The sequence below is a fragment of the Tetrao urogallus genome (assembly GCF_951394365.1).
Source record: "Tetrao urogallus genome assembly, chromosome: 1".
Lineage (NCBI taxonomy): Eukaryota > Metazoa > Chordata > Aves > Galliformes > Phasianidae > Tetrao > Tetrao urogallus.
The window spans coordinates 25,179,156-25,201,442 of NC_136813.1; the positions used below are offsets into that span (position 1 = coordinate 25,179,156).

Sequence of the window (22,287 nt, forward strand, 5' to 3'; positions counted from 1 at the left end):
AAATGAGATGAGCAGCGTGGCCATTAAAAAGCCCTTGGACAGTACCTCTGCCTTACAAATGACTTTGATAACAGCATCAACAAGGCACTGACATTAACTTAAAAAAATCCAAGACACACATTTAAATTCACTGCCAGTCTATATGGAAAAGAAATAGTTCAGTGGCAGAGCTGCCTGGTGAAAATTACTACATCGGGTTTCAGCTCTCATTATAATCTGTTAATTAATGTGTTAACACAAGATTCCTGAAGATCAGCAAGACCAGCACTGCCATCAAGTCTAGGCATGCAAAACACATGCCCTGCACAGGTCCAGAAAATACAATAGGAGTACACATCTTCACAGTTAACATTGTATGTCCCCTGTTCATGGTCTTTATGTATACCAGGAGGAAAAGCTGAAATCTTTCATGTGGATTCCTTCACTGTTTTAAATGGGGAAACGGCTCAATTTATGAAAATAAATGAATGGGTCAAGATTCAGATGTAGAAGGTGGTCTTGGCTGTGAGCACGACTGTATTTAAGGTCATAGTTTCATAGAATCATGGAATCATTAAGGTTGGTAAGGATCACTAAGATCATCTAGTCCAGCTGTCATCCCCTTACCGCAGCGTGTTCCTCAGTGGCACAGTTTGAAGCTGCCTAAGTGGATTTTCAGAAAAATAACCAGGAATAGTAACACTTTTCTGCACCCTGAGGAGAGCAGTGACTGAAGCCTGGGAAGGGGCAGGCTGTCAGGAGCTACAAGTAGGCACTGCAGGTGCAGCCTTTCATGCCATTTCATGCTTGGCATGTATGCACCCATGAGAGGCCAAATGGGCTGGTGAGGAACCGATCCAGACTTCTGGAAAGGACCGACTAAAACCAAACCCAGCTATTCCTTGCAAAAGCTGCTGTCTTCTTGGTTTTTCTACTGTATTCACTTTCCATGGATCCAGGAATCTGTGAGACACTATTTTTCTGCTAGTTAACTATATGTTTGCATTCGCATAGCTATCACATGCATATTTTTCAAGTACTAAGTGCAAATAAAAAAATTAAAAAAAATTGTAGGAACTTTTTATACTTCATTGAAAGAAAATATTAATAGTACAGAAGGATATTAAAGTTCAGAAAACAAGGTAAAGCTTCTAGGACACATTACACATCCCCTGGATCCCCTGGATGACTTCCAAATCATAGAATCATAGAATGTTTTGGGTTGTAAGGAACGTTAAAGAACATCTGGCTCCAATCCCAACGCCATGGACCAGGACACCTTCCCCTAGCTGGAAGAAACATCTGTAACATAGATTTTGCCCACTGTTCCTTGCACTGGAGTTACTGAGAGGCTTCTACGAGCCATGCACGCACAGCTATGGAAAGAGTTTCTAACAGCAGCCACAAGGCTTAGTTCATAGTGTCTGGGAATGGGGAGCTGTGTGAATGCTTTCTTGGAAACTGGAGCTCAGTGTGCATAGATGTGGGATGCTCAGTCTCTCCTGCTTCTGCATGAAGATTGCAGGTCCCCTTCCTTCTCAAGTAATGCAGGACTAGAGAGCGTTTGCAGAGTAGGAGAGCAGCAGCCACATTCATCCTTCTAGCTTAACAAGGATCTGCATGTTCATTCAAACATCAGATCCCAATCATCTACACTATCTCCCTGCTGGTTGCCTGTTCTCTATCACCCCAGTGATCTCTCTAGAGGTGACTCGTTCTGAACTGTGTGGTTGTGAGCCCAGCTTCACTGCATTTTTGGCTCTCATTTAGTGTCAGCACAGACATTGCCAGTTGCTTGCCTGTGAAAAGGCAGTCACAGGGAACAAGAGCTGTTTACTATCTTCCCAAGGTTGTGTATAACCAAAACCATATTCCCAAGCTTGGATTAGAAGGCCACAGGCATGCCAGACTTCAAAGACCACTAACTGCTGTCACTGTGGATTACCCCAACCTGTGACACGATGACCCTGCGTACCCTGCCAGGATCTCTTGGAGTGTTCACTCACATATTGTAAGACTACTCCATCTGATGTCTTAAATATAAATATACGTACATTTATTTATTATATTTTATAATATTCTTCTGGAAAATATTTTCAGGAAACCACCCTGCCTTAGCACTACATCAGAAACACACAATATGAGTACCCTATTCTATAAAACTGGGCTACTCCTCCAAACCTGCATTCAGATATTCATTTGCTTTCATGGACAGTGGACAGAAGAGTATAATGCAACTGAAACACTCTGATGGAAACTTACCCAATTCAAACTGGTTGGAAAGGTTGCCACAGGTTTGTCTGACTTCTTCACTGTCCCATCCAAGAGGATAGAGAGCACAACCAGAGCCGATCAACAGACCTACGGAGGGAAGAGAGAGAAGTTTACAAAAGCAATTTCCATTAGCTTAAACACAGGCTAGAAGTCAAGCTGCCACTGAGGAATCTCAGATTTAAAAAGCAGCAATTTTTATCCTGAAAACAGTAGGAAATCATTTGATCTTGTATTCCTGCATTCTGGTTTTCCAGCTGCTTAGTGTGCTGGAGGTAGCTGGGGTGGCTCAGCACCAGATGCCAGCCTCAGCTTCTGGAGCTGCTACCCGGGAGCTTTTAAACTCCTCTTTGACTCTGCTGAACTGCTACATGCACTGCTTGGAAAGCTCAACACAGGGTTAAACAAAAGCTGTGTTAATCACAGCATTTACAAGCTGATTGCTTCTGATTAATTAAAACAACAATCAACCAGGGTCTATCATGGTTCCAGCAGGAGAAAGTAAACTGACAGTTGTGCTAATCCCTTGTCATTTTCTTTTGTTTTTCACCGCTTCAAAAGCCAAGGAAGAGTGATTTCATGTCACCTGATCAATTCATACCACAGGTACATGCTGCACATTTTCCTTGTATTATTTCAGCAAAAACAACAGAGCTCTTGAGCCATTCTGTCTGTAATTGTGTTTGGCTTAACATTCACAGCACACTTTCTTTCTCCAGTCCTCACACTGTCCAAAACAGATATGCTTGAGCTAAGCAAGCCCTTTCGCAAGATCTTGCTGGGAATCATCCAATGGGCCATGATTATTTTGTAGAAGCGGCATTTTTATCATATTGCATTCTCAGCTGTCATGACAGCAGCTGCCCAAGAGCAGGTGTAGCTGTCAAATATCTGTTTGTTTTTTTTTTTTAACAAGGACAGCCAAGAGAGAATAACTATATGTGTGCTAAATCATTTAATTCTACCTCCTTTGTCTCAGATCTTCTGCATAAGACTGGGAACAAATCACTACATAAATAACAGACTGGGTGCTATTTGAAGGATGAAAAGGCAGACAAGACCACAGAAAGTTGGCAGCGTGGATTTTCAGCAGTACCTTTTACCTGTTAAGTAGACGGGGACAGGGTTTCAACTCCTACAGCCATTGCTGGCAAGCTTTGGGCAAGTCCCTTGGCCTCCTACCACCCCACTTTTCTTCTCCTGACAATAAGAATAAAGGCAACGTGGTTGCTGGCAAAGTGCCTCTGTTATTGTGCTCCTACTGCAGCAAAGCCCTGGGTGTGATGGCAGAGGCCCCATGGATGTCACACCTGTCTGCTAAGAGTCCAGAGAGTGATTCTGACTCAGAGCCTGGGCTTAGCTGTGCATTTCTACAGCCTCTATCCTCACAATACCTCAATTTTTTATACTGCTGACACTCCTGTAAGATACAGAAATCACTTCTTTATATTCCTGACTTGCTTGAAGATGCAAAGAAGCTTTATCCCACCTTTCTCCACATTTTTTTATGCTCTTAGCACCTTAGCTGTAACCAAAGGAACAGTAGCCCCTCCAAGCACACCTGTTACTGTTCAGGGCCCAGTGTTCACTCCTCCTTAGATCTTCTTGTTACTCTAGTTTACTTCTTTCCCTTATTCAACAGACACTGCCTGTTCCTCTCTCCATCCCTACACAGCGTAACAGAAAATAAATCATTGAGGCAACTCCTCTCAAGTGCAACATTCACTCAGCAGCTGTGAAGGCAGAGCAGCAATTGAGGCCACATGAATGCTAGACCTTTCAGGACTTTGCTCGGCCTAGATATGGTTGCTTCTAATCTTCTCACTACCAGCTCCCACAGTATCATCTGATTTTTTTCCCCAGGGCTGCAGAGCTGACAGAAGCTGGTAGAATCCATGTAAATGAGAGTGCCTTCTCATTAAGTTCTCTGGAAGGATGTTTCTCACACAAGAGAACTTAGGCCTCTTATTAACAAATATAGACTCAAAACTGTTAAAGACAGCTTAAGATTTTTGCAGAAATACATAACTGATTCTCATGTGCACTGCTAGAGCAAGAAGCTCACTGCGAAGCAATTACAGCATAGCTGATGTGCTAGGAGTGGGCAGGACCTACAGGGCAAGAAGGAACTTCACTACTGATGATAAGGAAGTCTGGGGAAGACAGAATGAGCTCCTGAACATGAAAGGCAGTTGATGGACAGTGTTATCCCCATGTTGGCTGTGACACAGAATCATGGAATTACAGAATCATTAAGGTTGGAAAGGACCACTAAGATCACTAAGTCCAACATGTGATCCAACGTGCTGCATCTGCATGGCTCTTGAACACCTGCAGGGGCAGTAACATCCCACAGGCTGCCTGGTAATATCCAAGCAGACCAGCTCAGAAAGCTGCACGACTGTGTGCATACAATGGTGCGGATCTGTCCCGTTGTTTTCAGTAGCATTCTACGTGACTGCAACAAAGCTGGTACCACTACAGTCTCAATAGGCAGTGAATCTGGGAACTGGCATTTCAATTCCCTTATTTTATGTAATACAAGTGTGAAGTACGCCAAAAGCCCGTAACGTTAATAAGACTTGGATAAGAGCTCTTTAGTTCCTTCCTCCCCTTCCAGTCAATCCACTCATGTTTGTAAGCAACTAAACGTGTGGATCAGACCTTGGGAAAGCAAAAAGACTGCATGCTATTATCTCTAATAATCCATACACGTGCTCACAGCCAATTTGTTTAATCAGAGACCGTAGTTTCTGTGGAACAGCTGCAACCTCTATTTAAATGTCTAAGTTAAATACAAGGGCCACAAAGCCAGCGGAAATCATTAAGCTAATTATGCTGCTTCAGTAGAGAGAGGTGACCGGTTTAGTTCACCAGTCACACCCTGTCCTGCCCCATGTTAATGAATTTGGGCAGTTATGCTACTCAGGACACCACACCCGTCTCTACAGCTGCTTAAAATGCTTAGGATGCCTAGAGCATTCCTTAAGAAAGGGGAGGAAAAAAGCCACTGTGCTGTAATTACCATCATCTGTCATCTTTCATTATCCACTGCAGTCGTTTAAAGTAAGACAAAGGGGAGGGAAATAAGCAGGTCCCTAAATGGCAGCTTTACCAATGGGGCTGCAGCTCAGAAGTGCCTGTTGGATGGGGCTGGGTGGCAGTGGAGGTGCTGGTGGCACTTGGCTGCTGTTTGGTGTGCTGTATCATGTGCCCTCTCTCTCTTTTTTTTTATATATATTTTTTTACATTCAGGAACAAAAAGAGCTGCTTAACACTGTGCAGAGCCTGAGGATCTGTGATGCACTGCTGTTGCAAGCATCGTGACTTAAACACAGCCAATTGCAGTAATGCAAATCTGGTATTAAGTTCTTGGCTCCAAGACTTAGCCCATTTTTGTTCTTTGTATAGCTCATGAAGGGAGCTGGATGTCTTCAGAAAGAGAGCTAAAACCAGCCTATATGCAAAATGAGGAGCTGTTCAGACTCTCACAAAACAGAACATTGGAGCTTATAAAAACACTGTGTGAATGCTCTGCCCTATGGCCACTGCTGTGACTTTACCTTCGGCTGTGAGAGCCCTCCTGACTGACCACACTGACCTTAAATGAGCGGAGTCCCCAAGTACTATGAGCTGTGAAACTACAAACCAGGGGAGTGGATGGTTCAATAGCAAACTACCCAGAGTGATCCTCGTCCTTCCCAGATTGCCCCACCTGTCACTCTTGCTGAAGGAATAGTGCATGATCATACTTTAGTAATGCTTAGCATCTAGAAGACAATCTTGTTTGTCTGAAGGTGTGATTGAAAATAATTGCCTGTGGCAATTATGCATATGGATGATGATGCTGAGCAGGGGGTGGTGGAAAGGGGACAGTAATTACATTAGTGGCTTGGCACAGATCAAGGCTTCATCTCTGAAGTGATAAAGACATGATTTGTGGCATGTAGCAATCAGTTTGTTCCAAGAGGTAAAATATCAACCACTATCAATAACATCAGGAACAGCAATTCTCAAACAGAAGGATTAATAAAACAGGAGACGTTAACCAGATTTGCCTACATCACTGCACTCAGAAAGGCCAACAAAGATGGGGAGAAGCTAATGCACAAGAGCTGAAGGTTGCAAATTCCTGTGGCTGGCAGTCCTCAGCCTGCTACTGTGGGAGCCTCACTCGAAGTGATGTGCCTCCATAACTCCTGTAGGCATCACACAATAAATGAATTGTCTGTAACTCTTCTAGCAGTCCATAGCTTACAAATCCTCAGTTCTTTCCCTTGCTTCTTGAAGGCACAGCATGCACAGTTTTTACTTGCCCCATTTCTGTTCTGTCGCCAGCCCATTTGCTCACTGCACCCCCAAAAGTCCATTAAATAAAGCTAAACCTTCCTTAGAGTCCTCTCTTCTCCCTTGGAATTCAGATAAATCTGAAGGGAGGAAAACCCATCAGTTCGATCAATACAAAGAGGTTGTGATGGCAGTAAATGGGGCACTTAACTTCAGACTTAGCCTCCGAGTCTTGTGGCTAGAAAATGCGTTTTCAAATGGGAACAGAACCCATGATGATTTTCCTTGATTATGGCCTTTTTAAGAGCCTGCAGTGCTTTCTAGATGGGCACTGGAAATTGTTTTCCTCTTTGTACTTCCCAGTTACAGTTATCCTCTACCAGCCAGACTGCCTGCACCATGGCCAGCAGCAGGGGACTGCCTGACTGTGATCTCCTGGGATGCCCCGCCTCCAGAAAGGAACCCAGAAACACTGTGGAAACCCATCTACAAACATAAAAGCATGATTCATGCACAACTGAGAGAAAACGAAAGCAAAACCTTTTGTGCCTTTTGAGCAGCCCCTTTCTAGTGGGAAAATTCATCTTAAAAATATGTTTGTCCTTCCTTTCCTCTTCTACTTTTTCTCCTTTCGTTTTTGGATCTGACCAAAAAGAAACTTTTTTATTTTCCTAGGCATCTCTAATGAGTACTGCTCAGATCTGACAGATATTCAGGCCATCTGGACATGCTGACAGACAATAATTTGGAAGTCATCCTTTTCAAGACCATTTCAATGATGATTTTTCCTTTCACATTTTTTCTCCATTAGCTGCTCTGAACCTTCAAGGATGATAAAAAGTTTTCACATTCCCATCTGTCACTTGAAGGTACAGTAATATCTACAAGGAAAACAAAACCAATTTTTCAGTGAGGCACAGACTTTGGCTCTTTGGTTCTTGTGACTTACAAGCTCTCCTCACTGTAATGGTTTTAAAGCTAGAAAAGCTTTACCTGCTAGAAAAGTGAGCCCGCAGCATGAGAATAAAAGTGAGCTGGCACATGAAGACTATCTGCTGCTTTGAGATGTACCTCAGGCAACAAACAATAGGGTTTAAAATGAATAGGTTAAAAACCGTTATTCGAAATGCTTAGAAGAAACAGATTCTGAGGTCTCTGCTCAGGGAAGTCAACCAAGCAACAACAGCAGAGGGTACAATTGCATATAACGTGAAAGAATTCAATGAGGGAGTCACTTGTCTGGGTGTCCATACAGGCATCACAAGCACAGAGCGGTGGGGAAAGGGGTACACTGATGGAGATGGCTTTTATGTTGCCCTGGACTTCCAGCTCTCTTCACAAGGACCATGGGATGGGAGAGGGGAAAACAGTTCAGGGCTTCACTCAAAGTGAAGAAACAGAGAAGTGAGAAGAGTGGAGAAATCACGGAGTTGCTAATAAACAGAAGTGAATTAGTGTCATTTCATAAAGGCACAAATGTCAAGGCAAAGCCCTTCAAAATCGGTTCTGGGAGGCAGCTCCCACCACCTCCAAATACTGAAAATCACCCCCTGAAGTACTTCTTGCAGCTAGATTTTATAAAGCAGCAGTAAACATATTCCACAGTCTGCATGGGTTGGCACTAGATAATAGAATACCCAAAAGTTTAATCCTACTTTATGTATGCAGGAGGAGGAGTAATATGATTTTTGAGAACTAGTTGAATTATAACGTCTGCTGGATATTTCACTAAAAAGTCCTTTATTACTATTTATTATACAGCACTCTTCACCAGCATGGAGATTTAGAGAGATCTAAGAAAACAGTCAGCTGTTTGTGCAAGTTTCATATTACTAGTTATGATTAAGTGAGGCTAAGACAGACTCCTGACTGATAGTGGAGGCTGTCCAAAGGCTACACCAACAGATAAGAGAATGAATATCCACTGAAGCAGGGGCTCCAGGCTAACACCCTTACCATCCGATCACACAGTCTCTTCATCCTCTCAGCCAACAAAGATACAAGTATTTGGTACCATAGAGCATCCTTCAGATAGATCCACAGGTCCCGGGGGATGAGAAACAACAGCTCAAATTTGGAAAAATAAAAATAAAATAAGGCTTTCACTGTAGCAGTTTCTCCTTAACAATGAGTGTTAGATGTGAGCATTTAGGTATGAGACATTCTAGCATCACCAGGTGTTTTCCTTTGGGCTTCATTTAGTGTGTGCTAGTGGAAGAGGTAAGTGGGAAGATATCATGAACCCTCCAGTATTTGGTCACAAGGCACAGCACTAAGCAGTTCGGATAAGCCCAGACTTAGCAGCTTCTGTTTGCCAAAGAGGAGGTAAGAAAGTTATTATCATGGTCATGATCACAGATTGGTCCTGCTTTAGGCACAAGGTTGAACTATATGACCTCCTGATCCCCTGCTACTTCTGAGACTTCAGGAAACTGTTTTTCCATCTTTCAGGCACTTCTGCTTAAGGCAGAAGTTCAAGTCATATGTATGCGTAGAACTCTACAAACATCTGATCAGGGAGCTAGTTTTACACATGGTATATTAAACATATAAAGATGCCTCTGTGTGAGCACATTAATTTAGGCCCTTGTTAGTGGAAGGAGTCTAAGAAGGTATATTTTGCAGCCCAAAGAACACATACAAATTGGTCTGTGTCTGGAACACATCCAAGCTTACCTTGCTGTAAGACAGCAAAGATACTCACATGGGACTGGGAGACATGACACAGAACTGCCTGGGAAAGACTGTCCCCCTTGGATTGGCAGGATAACAGACATCTCAAACGAGGTCAGTCACTCAGTTGTGCTCTACCAGCAATACTGACTCTGAGTGGGATTTGGCTGTCCAAGCACAGTCTCTTCTATCAGTTCGAGCATTGTTCAGCATCTCACTTGGCCTCCAGCTGCCTGTCCAGAGAAGTGCAAGACTCCCATGAATCCTCTATCACACATGCCAGCCCAAGCAGAGGTCTTCTGGACCCCATGGTATCTCTAATATCTCTAAAGCATCCAGATGTGGAATCTAATGAATTTTACTTATATATCAGTTGAGCTTAATGTAAGTTTAGAAATCTATCTGAGGGGAAAATATCCGTATTGTAATCACCTTAAAAAACTGTATGAATCCATAATTAAATCCTGCCTCAAGTTACCTATGCTTTATTTTGTACTTTATCTTTCTGCCCCATTCTGCTCTGAAAATGCAAATACCCGGATTCCTGTCATAAACCCTTCCTTACTTTATGGAGAGCGACCTGAAAGTTAGAGGACAAGATTAAAAGAAAAAAATGTCTTGCTTTTGGGTGTAAACCTCAATGCTGTATCTTTAAAGGAAGTTATCGCTATGGAAACAAGTTGTTGCTTCAAAATGGTCCTCACCTGTCTCAATTTCTACCACCAATCTACATTACTCAGGACTGCCTTTGGTGAGTCTCTGCATCATTTCTCACAGAGCTTGTCACAAAGAAACACAATGATTGACATCTCTTGTTCTGGAAAAGATGTGACCTGTTCCAGCTCAAGACAGAGTGAACTGTGAAGTGGAACTGAGATGCTTGAAGAACCCCAGAGAACACAGAAATTTCACTGTCAGCTCATTTTGTTTGGCAAGCCACAATCACTGCTTGTATATTATGAGAAAAAGAAAAAAAAAGCCTGATAGTTATCACATGCCATCAGACTTCTTGATGTGACAACCCATCTGTGTGCTCATCCCATCGTTTTGTGGCTCAGAATCAAAGACATGACAGTTCAGAGTCTAGAGCAGCATATGGCATATGACATAGTGTATTTAAATAGAAGTCACTCAATTAGAAACAGAGGGATGCCTAATATAATTAATAAAAAGTACTTCAATAACTATCTTCTCAGGATACAGAATTCTCCATGTAGTAGTCATAGTAGTTAAAAACCAGCCAGAAAGTCTGTGCCAAGCTCTAAGGATTTCCTAGAACACAAACTGATCCCATGGTGGACCGCGAGGAGAGAAGTAAGGAAATGTATTCCGTGTCAGTAAAGATGCCTAACTGGACAGAATGGATAAATGGGCAGGCATCGCCACAACATTTCAACACAAACTTGGTAGACTAAAATTGTTTAGAAGTGCTCAGGAAAAGTCTAAAGCAGGAATTCAGCCCAAGTCTCCTGACCATCACCACAACGATGTTATCTATACATTATCCCATCATTTGGAAATAAAGACATTAAATCCCACAAAATTGGTTTTCCATTTCTATTAGGCCAATAATCTGTGAAAAATAACAGTTTGTAGATGCTGGATAAAGCAACAAATCTATCCAGCTAATTCCTTCACTTTGATGGCAGGTCACCAAAATGAGATGGAGCTGACGCAAAACATATATCCAGTAGGGGAATACTACATACCAGGCCTCCTTCTCATTAATCTTGAAGACTACTATTGTTTATTTTTCAGTTTATTTTACTTCTGTTGAGTTGTCCACAAACCATGGATTACTGGAAGATCAGCTACTGCGCATCTTACTAAAATCTCTGCCACAGTCAAGACCTGTTGGCAGAAAATAGCATTTTCAGTGCATCGATTGCAGATCCCCTGGCAAACCATGTTGGACTTTCAAGCAAGTTTGTACAAGCAATGAGGCAATCTATATCTAGTAAAAATAATTGGATTGTTCTGTACTGCTGCTAGACAGTCTGCAAGACCTCTCAAATCAAAGAAGTTTGGAAATCCCCTTCTCCAGAAAAGAAATTTAGAAAGATAAACTACTATAGTGCTGCTATAGTATATAGCATAGTATAAAAGTCAGTGTTAGGTACCAAACACAGCTGAGAATAATTTTTCCCTTTATACTATTCTTACTGGTGATTCACAGACTTAATCCTCCCTCTACTCTTTAAAAACACACATGCCGGCTTAGTTGGTACACAGGTCCATAGCCATCAAACAGATATTTCTACAGCTTACAGCTCTCAGGTGGATACGTCATAGACAGCTGAAGTGTTATTAAATGCTTGGGAACTGGTGAAGGAGGGGATAGTTTAATTTATTGCTTGCTACAGCACCTACAACACTTTTTAGCAGCTTTTAATACATTGCTGCTTGCTGAGCATAGAAACATAGAATCAGAATGGTTTGGGTTGAAAAGAACCTTTAAGACCATCTAGTTCCAACCCTCTGCTATAGGCAGGGACATCTCCCTCTAGACCAGGTTGCTCAAAGTCCCAACCAGCCTGGCCTTGAATGCTTCCAGAGTGGAAGCATCCACAACTTCACTTGACAACCTGTTCCAGTGTCTCACCAATCCTACAGTAAAGAATTTCTTTCTGATGTCTAGTCTAAATCTACTCTCTTCCAGTATAAAACCATTTCCCCTTCTCCTGTCTACATGCCCTTATATGAAGCCCTTCCCCAGCTTTCCCGTAGGCCCCTTTCAGGTGCCGGAAGGCCACTATAAGGTTCCCTCAGAGCCTTCTCCTCTCCAAGCTGAAGAGCCCCAGCTCTCTCAGCCTGTCCTTGTAGGAAAGGTGCTCCAGCTCTCTGATCATCTTCATGTCATTCCTCTGGACCTGCTCGAACAGCTCCATGTCCTTCTTGTGTTGAGAGCCCCAGAACTGGATGTAGTACTCCAAGTGGGGTCTCAAAAAAGCAGTGTAGAAGAGCAGAATCACCTCTCTTGACCTGCTGGTCACAATTCTGTTGGTACAACCTAGGATACGGTTGGCCTTCTGGGCTGCAAGCACACATTGCTGGCTTATGTTGAATCTTTCATCAATTGACACCCTCAAATCCTTCTCCTCAGGGCTGCTCTCAAGCCATTCACCACCCAATCTCTATCTGTGCTTGAGATTGCCCTGACCCAGATGCAGGACCTTGCACTTGACCTTTTTGAACTTCATGAATTTGACGTGGGCCTACCTCTCAAACCTGTTCAAGTCCTTTTGGAAAGTATCCCTTCCCTCTTGTGTATCAACTGTACCATTCAGCTTGCTGTCACCTGCAAACTTGCTGAGGGTGCACCTGATCCCACTGACCACACTGCCTACAAAGACGTTAATCAGCACTGGTTCCAGAAACAATCCTTGAGGAACGCCACTCATCATCAGTCTCAACTTAGACGTTGCACCATTGATCACAACCCTCTGAGTGTGACCATCCAGTCAATTCCTTATCCACTGAGTGGTTCATCAATCAAATCGATTTTTTTCCAACCAGGATGTCATTCAGGACAGTGTCAAACACTGCACAATTCCAGATAGACTAGCATGCAGTTAAGATCATGAATTGATGTGTGCGTGAACACAAGTGTACTCAGTGCATTTTGCCTTTGTGCTGAAATTACAGTGTAAAATTAAAGTAAACAGTGTCCAGGCTAAATAATAACAGACTGTGAGTGAAATTATTCATATGGCTTTCCCAGTTAAACTAAAAAAAAAAAACTATTGCCCCTTCTCAGCTACTTTGTTTTCCGTAAGAGAAATGCCAAAGTCTCTCTTTGTGTGGCATGTTGTGCCAAGTTTCAATGTGGCACTCAAAATGCCTGTTTCCATACTATCTACTGTCACATTGTTTGCTTGTTTTGCATGATCTTTACATGCTCTGAAGTTTGCTTCATATGACATATATATATAATATATTCAGCAAGTACAAAATATGGAAATTCCTATGCCTTCTTTCCTAAGGAATTCAAGCTCAATAACCGACCCAATTTCCTGAGGAAAAAGTACTCCATCAAGTCAATTTCCCTCAAAGTGGTCCCATTTTTCAGTTTGCTAGAAGGTGTGATAAATCATAATTTTGGAGAGAAGCTGTAGGTTTTTGCAAATGTATTGCACATCTGCAGCTCAGAAACACTTGGCGCTGCCACTTATCCTCTTCAGAGAGAATCCATATGGACAACCTTATCAGAATCCCAAGCATACTTAAATCTTTTTACTCTAACTAGGTTTGCTTCTCCCACAATGAGCTCTCCAGCTGACCTCTTTAAATCCTCTCCTCCCCTCCCACCTGTGAGTTATCTCAAGGCAACAGAATAATGTTGGTGCACCATCCAGCTCTTTATGTTGACTTTTTCTTTCTTTCTTTCTCCTCTATCATTTAGGAAATTTCTTCATGCACTGAGCATACTTAAACACAAAAGACTTGAAAACCTGGGCTGGAAGCATCCCATGAAGAAGCTGTTTTATCCATCCTTTTGCTTCAAGTCAGGAGAAACTCAGCTAGCTTGTACCTTCCAAAACATAGGTCTGTTTAATCACTTATTAAAGCCTCTCACAATGAAGATCCAATCTTCTTCTAAGAAAACTTGTTCTTCTGTTTCTGTGTCTTTAAAAGAAGCTTTTTTTGTGTTGTCTCACCTAAATCTTTCTTGTGGCAATTAAGTTCGCTCCTCAAATCACAGTCTTCGCTAAGCCCCTACCAGGGCTCAAGGAGCATTTATTTTATTCCCCCTTGCAATACCTTTATATGTATTTGTTACCTGGGACAACATCCCCTTGTCTTCTCTCCACCAGCTTTTCCTGCTAGAATTGGCTATTCTGCATAGTCTTCTCTATCCTGAGAAATATTTATGGTTTGCTGTCTAAATTTATTTTCATGAATTTTTCCTTCAAAAAATTAAAAACAAAGCCAGAATACAACCAGACCGACCAAATAATGAATCAAACTTACTTCATTCAGCAAAGAGAAGTGAAAAAGAGAGCTAAATCAAGCTAAAGGAAGACATTGAAGATGATGGTAGCACTAACTAGCAAAACCTTAAAATGAACTATGTGGCTCTTAGAGCTCATTACTATTCTCTCTCCCTAAAAACTTTTTAGAAATGATGCTTATGATTAGCAAAGACTCTCCAAGTACATCTTTGCTATAAAGCCCGTCCTTGATAAAAGTCTATCAGAGCCAGGATGCCATCCCCAGCACTTAACATTTCTGTTCCAATTTACAAGATCATTGGCTTAATGGATTAATACTTGGGAACTGGAACACGCAATAGCTAGATACAAGCATGCACTTTTATTCAGACTTAGGAGTGCTAAGTAGCAATAGCAGCATTAGTTAGACCTCCTACAGGGATTGAGGGAGAATGTAAGCAAAACAGATATAAAGAGAAAATGACCAGGCTATGAGATGAACGTTAGATGGCTGCAGAAGCAATGAATTATGGCACCTAGACTATTGATAGAACTTTTAAGGAGGAAGTCTTTTTTTTCCTCACGTAGTAACTGCTATCTCCATTCCTTGTTCAAAACTGGCTGAGCCCGTGGTACATCCAAGCTCCTTTTTGGCCTTCTATATTCCAGATCTGAAACAGCTGACTTTATTATCAGCACTATGTTTACTTCAATGCAAATAAAACCACCTGCAAGTGTTTCAAAGCCAAAGCTGTTTGACGGAGTCGTGCATTTAGAAGCCCAAGAGTGCAGCTGGGGCTATCTTTCTGGTGTGCAGGCTCTCCTGGTCTGGTTGCAGAAGCTCAGCTGCTCTCTCCTTTGCCTGTGGTTCCTGCGCTTGGCTCCTGCTTTCATGCAACAGGAGCCTGCTGGAAAATGTTGCCAAGAGTCTCATCCTTAGAGCTTTCCTTGACCCTTTCAACATATGTCAAATATTTACATGCCACCTGTTCTTGTGTGTTAGAGTACTGGAGAACCATAGTAATAGTAAATCCAAAATGGCACAATGAGACTGAGCCCTTTTCATGAAAAAAAAGGGATTTTACCCATGAATTCAAAAATGTGAGTTCACCTTAGGCTTAGACAAGGGCTGGAGTAGCTATGGCCCCATAAGGGCTATGGAGTATATTTTCAGACATCTCAAAGTCCAGCATACAAAAACAGATGTGAGCTTCCAGTCCCGGCCTTAGAACCTTATTCATTCATGTAATGGGGGAAAACTGGCTCCCATGAAATCCATGAGAGTTTTGCCACTGAGTTCAGTGGAGCCAAAGTTTTACCCACAGTCTTTAGGTGTGTATGTAGAGGTGGAAAATGTTGGAAATTGTTCAAAAGCGGGTATATTGCATCTCTGACCTTCCTCAGCTTTCTGGTTAAAACTGGAGCACTACTCAGTAACTGCTTTAAAAGGAGTGATATTCCCTCCCTCTAGGATCTGACAGGACTTTTCCTTGTCTAACTTATGTACTCCAGGGGCAACTCCGCTGCAGCACAAATTATCTCCAGAAGGATCAGAAGAGTCCTAACTAAGTCAGAAGCATGGAGATCACTTTTATCATGGCTTTTCTGAAATGTAAATGTTCATTTTAAAACGAGACCATCACAGCTTCTAGGTCCAGCTGTTCCTCCTTTTTCTTTGTATTTTACTGCCACTGAATCCTTGTTCTGAATTATCAGAACAATAATTAGATTCAGGAAAGGGGGGTCAGTCATTCATATTCCCCTGAGAAGAGAAGATAAAAGTTTCATTTCTGAAAGCTGATGTGCCAACAGCGGATAGTGGGGAATTGGGATTCCTGTTTAACTGCATGGGAGCCTTTAGTAAAGTTTATTAATGAAACAATTTAGATAAACCCCATTTACACATTATTTGTACTAGTATCTTGGCAACTGCTTCTTTGGCATCTTGAACACATCAGGAATTTTAAAGAGGAGGACTCAAATGTTGCCTCAAACTGTAAAAGCTTTGACAGAAGTGGGTCTGGTAATAAGTTTTTTCTCTTTTTCTGCTTCTCCTTTCTCTTCCTCCAACTAAAAACAATTTTCTAATATCCTTGGCATAACTACTTTAATGAAGCATAATTTATTTGATCCTTGCACAGCCCCCTTAGGATTACTTCTTGCAGATAGCCAATTATAAACTCTTACATACTTTATAGCCCTCATTATGTGTGACAGAGGCACACTAATAAATAATGCAAAACCCTTTTCATACCCCGACTACCTTTTGAGAATACAGGGGTCTGGTGTGGAGCGAAAAAGCACATTGTAATGCATTCTTATTTCTAAATGGACTGAAAAACTTTCTAGCTTCAGCTTGCTTCCTCAGGACACTTTTTTTTTTTTCCCAGACTGGACTCCTGTGGCTTGATTCATTACGAGATAAAAATCAAGTTTATATAGAAAGGTACCATGACACACAAACTGTCACTGCCCAGGCACTTCCTGGTGACATCCTGTCAGCAGCAGAAAAGAATGGAGGTCTGGAAGCAGAATGACCAGGTTGAATACAAATGAATGGATATTCACTTGCAGGCTTTTCAAGGTAATGAACCAGAAAAGGCTGTGGCCCAAAAAGCACTTTTCATCCTGGCCACTCTGCCTGTCACATGCAGCTTCCTGACCACCAGTGCTCAGCTGAAGGCTGGGAGGGAACCAAAGCCCTGGCTGCGCCTCAGCTGGGAGGACTCAAAGAACCAAGCAAACCACGCAGGAAAAGTGGGGTTGAATATATATGTACAGTCTGATGGACTGCTTAGGAAAGGAATTCTGTTGTTGCTACTCATTGACACGATGCTAAGTTTTGAAGTAAAAAAAAAAGGTCGAATCTGTAATGGCTGAGAAATATTATCACAGTCATTGCAGAGAGCAATTTCCAGTGAGATAGGAATGCTGTGGCATGTTCCTGCCAGGATCCATCCCTGTGCAATGGTTACGTTACTCACTTTGTCCTAGAAGCCTTCTTTTCCCTATATTAGGAAGAGGAGGTAATAGTTCCAAAAGGCAAAGGGACTACTTGCCTTAAATAATAGCTGTGAGACTTGGAGACTGATAGACAGTGGGAACAAGGAGGTGAAGTGTACAAAGCCTGAAGTTTTGCAGCCTGGAACAAAAGTAAAACAAGCAGTTGGGTGAACTGTGATTCTATTCAAAGACTTAATGTGGACCTAAACTCATTTCATCCTTCTCTTTAACGGTGAAAGAGAACACTTAGAAAGAAAATCAAACTAACAAGCAACTAAAGAAGCCCAACATTTCCAATGCCAGAGCCCACCCCGGCCCTTGCTCCAGGAGTGGACACACCACAGGCTGCACGTGGTGTGTTGGGCCCTGAGCATGCAGCTGTTGGCACCAGGACACGTTTGCCACATATCCACCACAATACAATCTCCACCTGGTGTCTGTGGCTCATTGCAGCCTGAGGTTCTCACAGACATCTGGGCCTATAGTGTGTTTTAGCATCTCCGCACAGCTTAACATAGATGTGGAACGAGCGGGCAGAAAGAAGAAAGCAGAAGGAAAAGAGGCAGAGTAACACAAATGCCTTAGGTGTGGTGAAGTTAAAGCCCTGCCACTGAATCCTGCTAGATTACACAATTAACTCAGCAGTCCTTCATAGCTGGCCGCAGGGATGGCAACGAACAAAAGAAACAAAGACTTTCAACTTTGCGCACAGCTACACAGAAGTGATCTGCCATATTAACTACAAGGTTTGACTAATGTAAGCACTCACCTTCAATTAGCCGTTTAACCCAGCAGATCAAGCTGTGATCTGAAAAGGCTGAGATATGGGGAAGTGCTCCTCTTGCAATAGCAACAGGGGCTGGCTACTGTCATGGATGCGATAAGCAGGTATAAAGGAAGGTTTATAAGAAAAAAGGAATAGGCTCGTTAGCAGGGTCTGTTGTGATAGGACAAGGGGAAATTATTTCAAACTAAAAGAGTTAGATTAGATATAAGAGAGAAGTTTTTTACAATAAGGACGGTGAGGCATTGGAACAGGCTGCCCAGAGCAGTGGTGGATGCCCTGTCCCCGGAAACACCCAAGGTCAAGCTGGACGGGGCTCTGAGCACCTAATGGAGCTGTGGGTGTCTCTGTTCATTGTGGAGGAGCTGCACCAGATGGCCTTTAAGAGTCCCTTCCAACTCAAAGACAATTCTATGATTCTGTGATAATCCAGCAGGCTGACAAATCCTACAACCCCTGCAATAAACAAAAAACACAATATATTTTCGTTTTTGTACAGTCCTCCACTTATGATTATCTCATTGGCTACCTATAGCAATTTGGAGCAATATGTTCCTGGAAAACAATGCAAAACTGTCAGCTAAAGATCTGATCATCTATCTCAGGGTTTATGAGTGCACCTTTTGTTTGCTTTTAAGTTAGTAAAGTAAGCATAAATTAAACATGAGTTTGCAGGCAACAACAACAAAACTCAACAAACACCTGGTATTTTCAGTTAAAATGTCCCTGGAGAAAACAAACAAACAAGCAAACAAACAAACAAAAACCTTTTATGTGAAAATTAAGCAAGACAAGGTTTTGGTGTCTATAGTCTGCCTCTATTAAAACCATAACAACAGTATCAGGGTAACTTCAGCAAGGTCAGCAGCAAGAACCTGGATAGGACTATCTTCCCACATGGCTACCACTGAAGGGCGGCTTGAAAAGCCACCCTCTCCCTCCTGCAGCCCTCTATTCACAACTGTCCCATCATCATCTCTCCTTCAGCTGCCCCAGCACAATATTGCCACAAGCATTTAAGTGGCTACTTGGACGCTACCACAGAAGAAAATCAGCATTTTTTCACTTCCTAAGAGTGAGGGGAAGAAGAGAGTCAGGAATGAGAGGCTGGCAAGCAATGAATACTTAAACACACTTAAACTATATAAGAAAAAAGTGATACAGATTGCTGTGTCCCAGGTCTCTGATCATAATAGATCTAGAAAAGCTGCAGAAATTGAAGATAGGGAAGAGCAAATTACACCCAGTCTCACTCCTCAGGAAGGCAGGTTCATCCCTAAGGTCATACATGGTGCTTGCTGCCTAAAGCACGTTGCTCTCATCTGTGCTGAAAACCACGGTGTGGCCAGTCCAATTTCAAAGGTCCCCAAGCAATAAAGGTTTATGGCCTTTCAGGGGCCACTATTCCACAGCCAAATGGATCACTCTGGTCTGACTTCAGGGGAGCAGTTAAATGGAGACTTATATCTACCCCTCACCAGGAAAATATATTTTGGAAGTGTCTGTACTTAAGAGCTCTCATAGAACAATTTTCCCTACTGAATTTAGTTCTCTGTCAAGAGGTGTTTCATCCCACACTGCCTATCTTTTCTGAATGCCTTTCATAGTAAATCAAAGGGTCAGTCTGTGAATTCCCCTCTCATTTAGTGTGTATCACAGAAAGTTCATTGAACTGCACTGCATCCAGAGTAGAAAAAACACAGGCACTGATGTTTGGGATCCCATGGCACTTCTATATTTAATGGGTGCACACTGACCACAGCACTCCCAGAGCCAGTTCCAGGCTTCACATCATCTGAAAATGTCACTTCTCTTTGCTACTTAACAATCTGTTGTCCCACCACATTAACCTTTCATTCCCATTGCAGGCTCTGCAATGAAGTAATACCTAAGTTTGATATCTATCATCAGCTTCACCAGATACTGTACTGTGATGGCCAGCAGCACAGGACAACACCAATGGCATCCACAGACACCTCAGTCCACTCCAGAGCACAGCGACTCACCCTGCCTTGTCCTGGCCACCTAGAGAGGTGAGCAATGGGGCATCCAGTGAGGCAGCTCCCCCTCGCCAAAGTAGTTAGCTCTTTTGATGGTTAATGAGAAGCAAAACAGAACGTGGGTGAGTTTCATGTCAGAGCTGAGCAGGCTGAATGGTGCTGATACTGAGTAGCTGGCTCCTCCCTACACTGCCAGCTGCTACATCATCTTTCCCCTTCTTTTGGGCTATTTCAGGCTAATATGAGCTAGATCAGGAAACGACACTGGCAAAACAACAACAATAAGCCACCTCATTTTTATATGGTTATTCTGCAAGCTTTAACTTTCCAAAGTGACTTACTGATAGGCAGGAGAAGTGCTGTGCCAAGGGCAAAGGGCCACTCACCTTCAAGGTAGCCAGCGAGTTTCCTTAGGAAAATTAAAACTATAGCCTAAATAATCTTGTTTTGAGGCCCCTCTACAGCCAAAATGAAGAGGTCAGGAGTCCAGACTGAATACTCCAAGGGACTGAGGGATCGGGCACCCACTGAGCCCCAAAGGGATGAGCAGAGCATGGGTACCCATGGTGCTATGGAGCACTGGGGTAGCTAGGGCTGAGCAAAGGGTTTCGGAGACAACAGCACAGAAATGAGGCAAAGAGGGAACTGAAGGCTGCAAATCTGACATTGAGGGATAGTCAGAGACAGATAAAATAGGAGCAGGATGGAAGCTGAAAGCTAAAGGAGAACCAAGTTTTAAAAATATGGGAATAGCTTTTATATTAAAGGCAGTTTAAAGGCCAAGGAGGAAAAGATTGTGATAGGAGCCATAAACTCAGATTACTTGCATCAATAAGGGAGGATAAACTGTTGTGCAATATGAAGGGGCCCTCCAGTAAAAAAGGCAATTGGTGTTAGAAAGAGGTTTCTTAAAAGATAATCCCTTCTCAGTTTTCTGATATACAGCCTTGCTACTGTACTGCTCACATTCATTTGTTATAATGATCTGCCTAACTGCCTAATAAGTATCATTCCGTCTGTCATCAGAAAAGGAGTTCATGACTGCAATAAAAAGCTTGGATGCAATTCAGCAATCCAAAACACCACAGCTCTAATTTATTCATTCATTTAGTTTTCAGTGGTGAAGTGACACCGGCCACAATAGTATTACGTGAGACTGGTTTAAGTATCCAGGAGAGCTCAGGGAGTCGAAAATTCAATTCCCATTGCCATGGTGAGAAATGTATACCATTGAAGAGAGCTTAATGCCCAGGGCAAGAAGGGTGGTCTCCCTGCAATATTCCTTTTGAACACAGGCAATGTACTCACATAGAGCATTATCACAACTCAAAACTTATTACTCCAGCTGGGGCTGAAGGTGCCTCCAAATCTCATCTGGGTAGAAGCCCCTTCCAGGTAGCAGCTGTGCTGAAAATATGCTGCTGGCAATCACCAAATAGATTCACCATATCATCTGTTACAAAAAGTCCTCTGCAAAGCTGTACAAAGATAATGTTTTCTATTGCTTTATGAACAAGGTGTGCCTTCTGAGGGTCCCTCCATCATTACCATGTCACTCAGCTGACAGTAATTCATCTAGTTCAGGATTTTTCCAAAAGCAGAATGGTGTAGGGACACCAACAACTTTCTTTATTGACTGTGCACCATACAATGAAGCTAGGTGGGCAGTTAGCAATGTAACATCTCCCCTTACCCAGGAGTGCAGCTTGTGTATGTTTGGTGGCCCTGCTAGGCAGGGGGGTTGGAACTACATGATCCTTGAGGTCCCTTCCAACCCGGGTGATTCTGTGATTCTGTGATTCTGTGATTGTCTTCCTTCTGCAGAGCCATAGCAAAAGGAGTCTTTAACATCCACCATTAAGGAGTGCTTCAAAGCAGGGGTGCATGAAGCACCACACAAGGTCACACTCGCTGTATGCCCAGAGGCTGCTGTGCCACAGACTGGGAGGAGATGTTTTGTATTCAGCTTTACAGCCTTCTGGCAGGCCTGTGAACAATAGTCAAGACAATGTTGTTCGCAGAATTATAAAAAATCAGCCCTGGCTTCCATGTCCAATTATATTTAAGCCTTTCTCTATGAGTCTGCCTTGTTTTGCTTTTCCCTATCAGTCAAAATGCCTCTTGAACGCAGAAAGTGTCTGTTGCAAACAAATGATGAAATGAGTGTCAGTAAAGTTCCCACGTCAGTAGGGTCTGTGAAAAGTGAGGACAGAGATATTGAGATTCACACCGTTTTCTGAAGGGTTGCCCAAGCTGGAATGCCCTTCATTTATAACCTGCCTTTGCTAGGAAGTCCTTCTGCTTTGGTGAATATTACACAGTTATTTTTTTCCTCCAGCTCAGGAACTCAGGGACAGCC

The 22,287-nt window shown here is 42.6% G+C and overlaps 1 protein-coding gene across 1 annotated transcript in view; it reads right to left on the reverse strand.

Moving 5' to 3' along the window:
• LHFPL6 (LHFPL tetraspan subfamily member 6) overlaps positions 1-22,287 on the reverse strand; it is a gene marked incomplete at both ends in the record, with an annotated part of 132,382 nt that overhangs the window by 11,250 nt on the left and 98,845 nt on the right. The window contains one exon of the mRNA XM_079535742.1: positions 2,242-2,340. Coding sequence (XP_079391868.1) covers positions 2,242-2,340 — 99 coding nt within the window. The remainder of the gene's footprint in view (positions 1-2,241; positions 2,341-22,287) is intronic.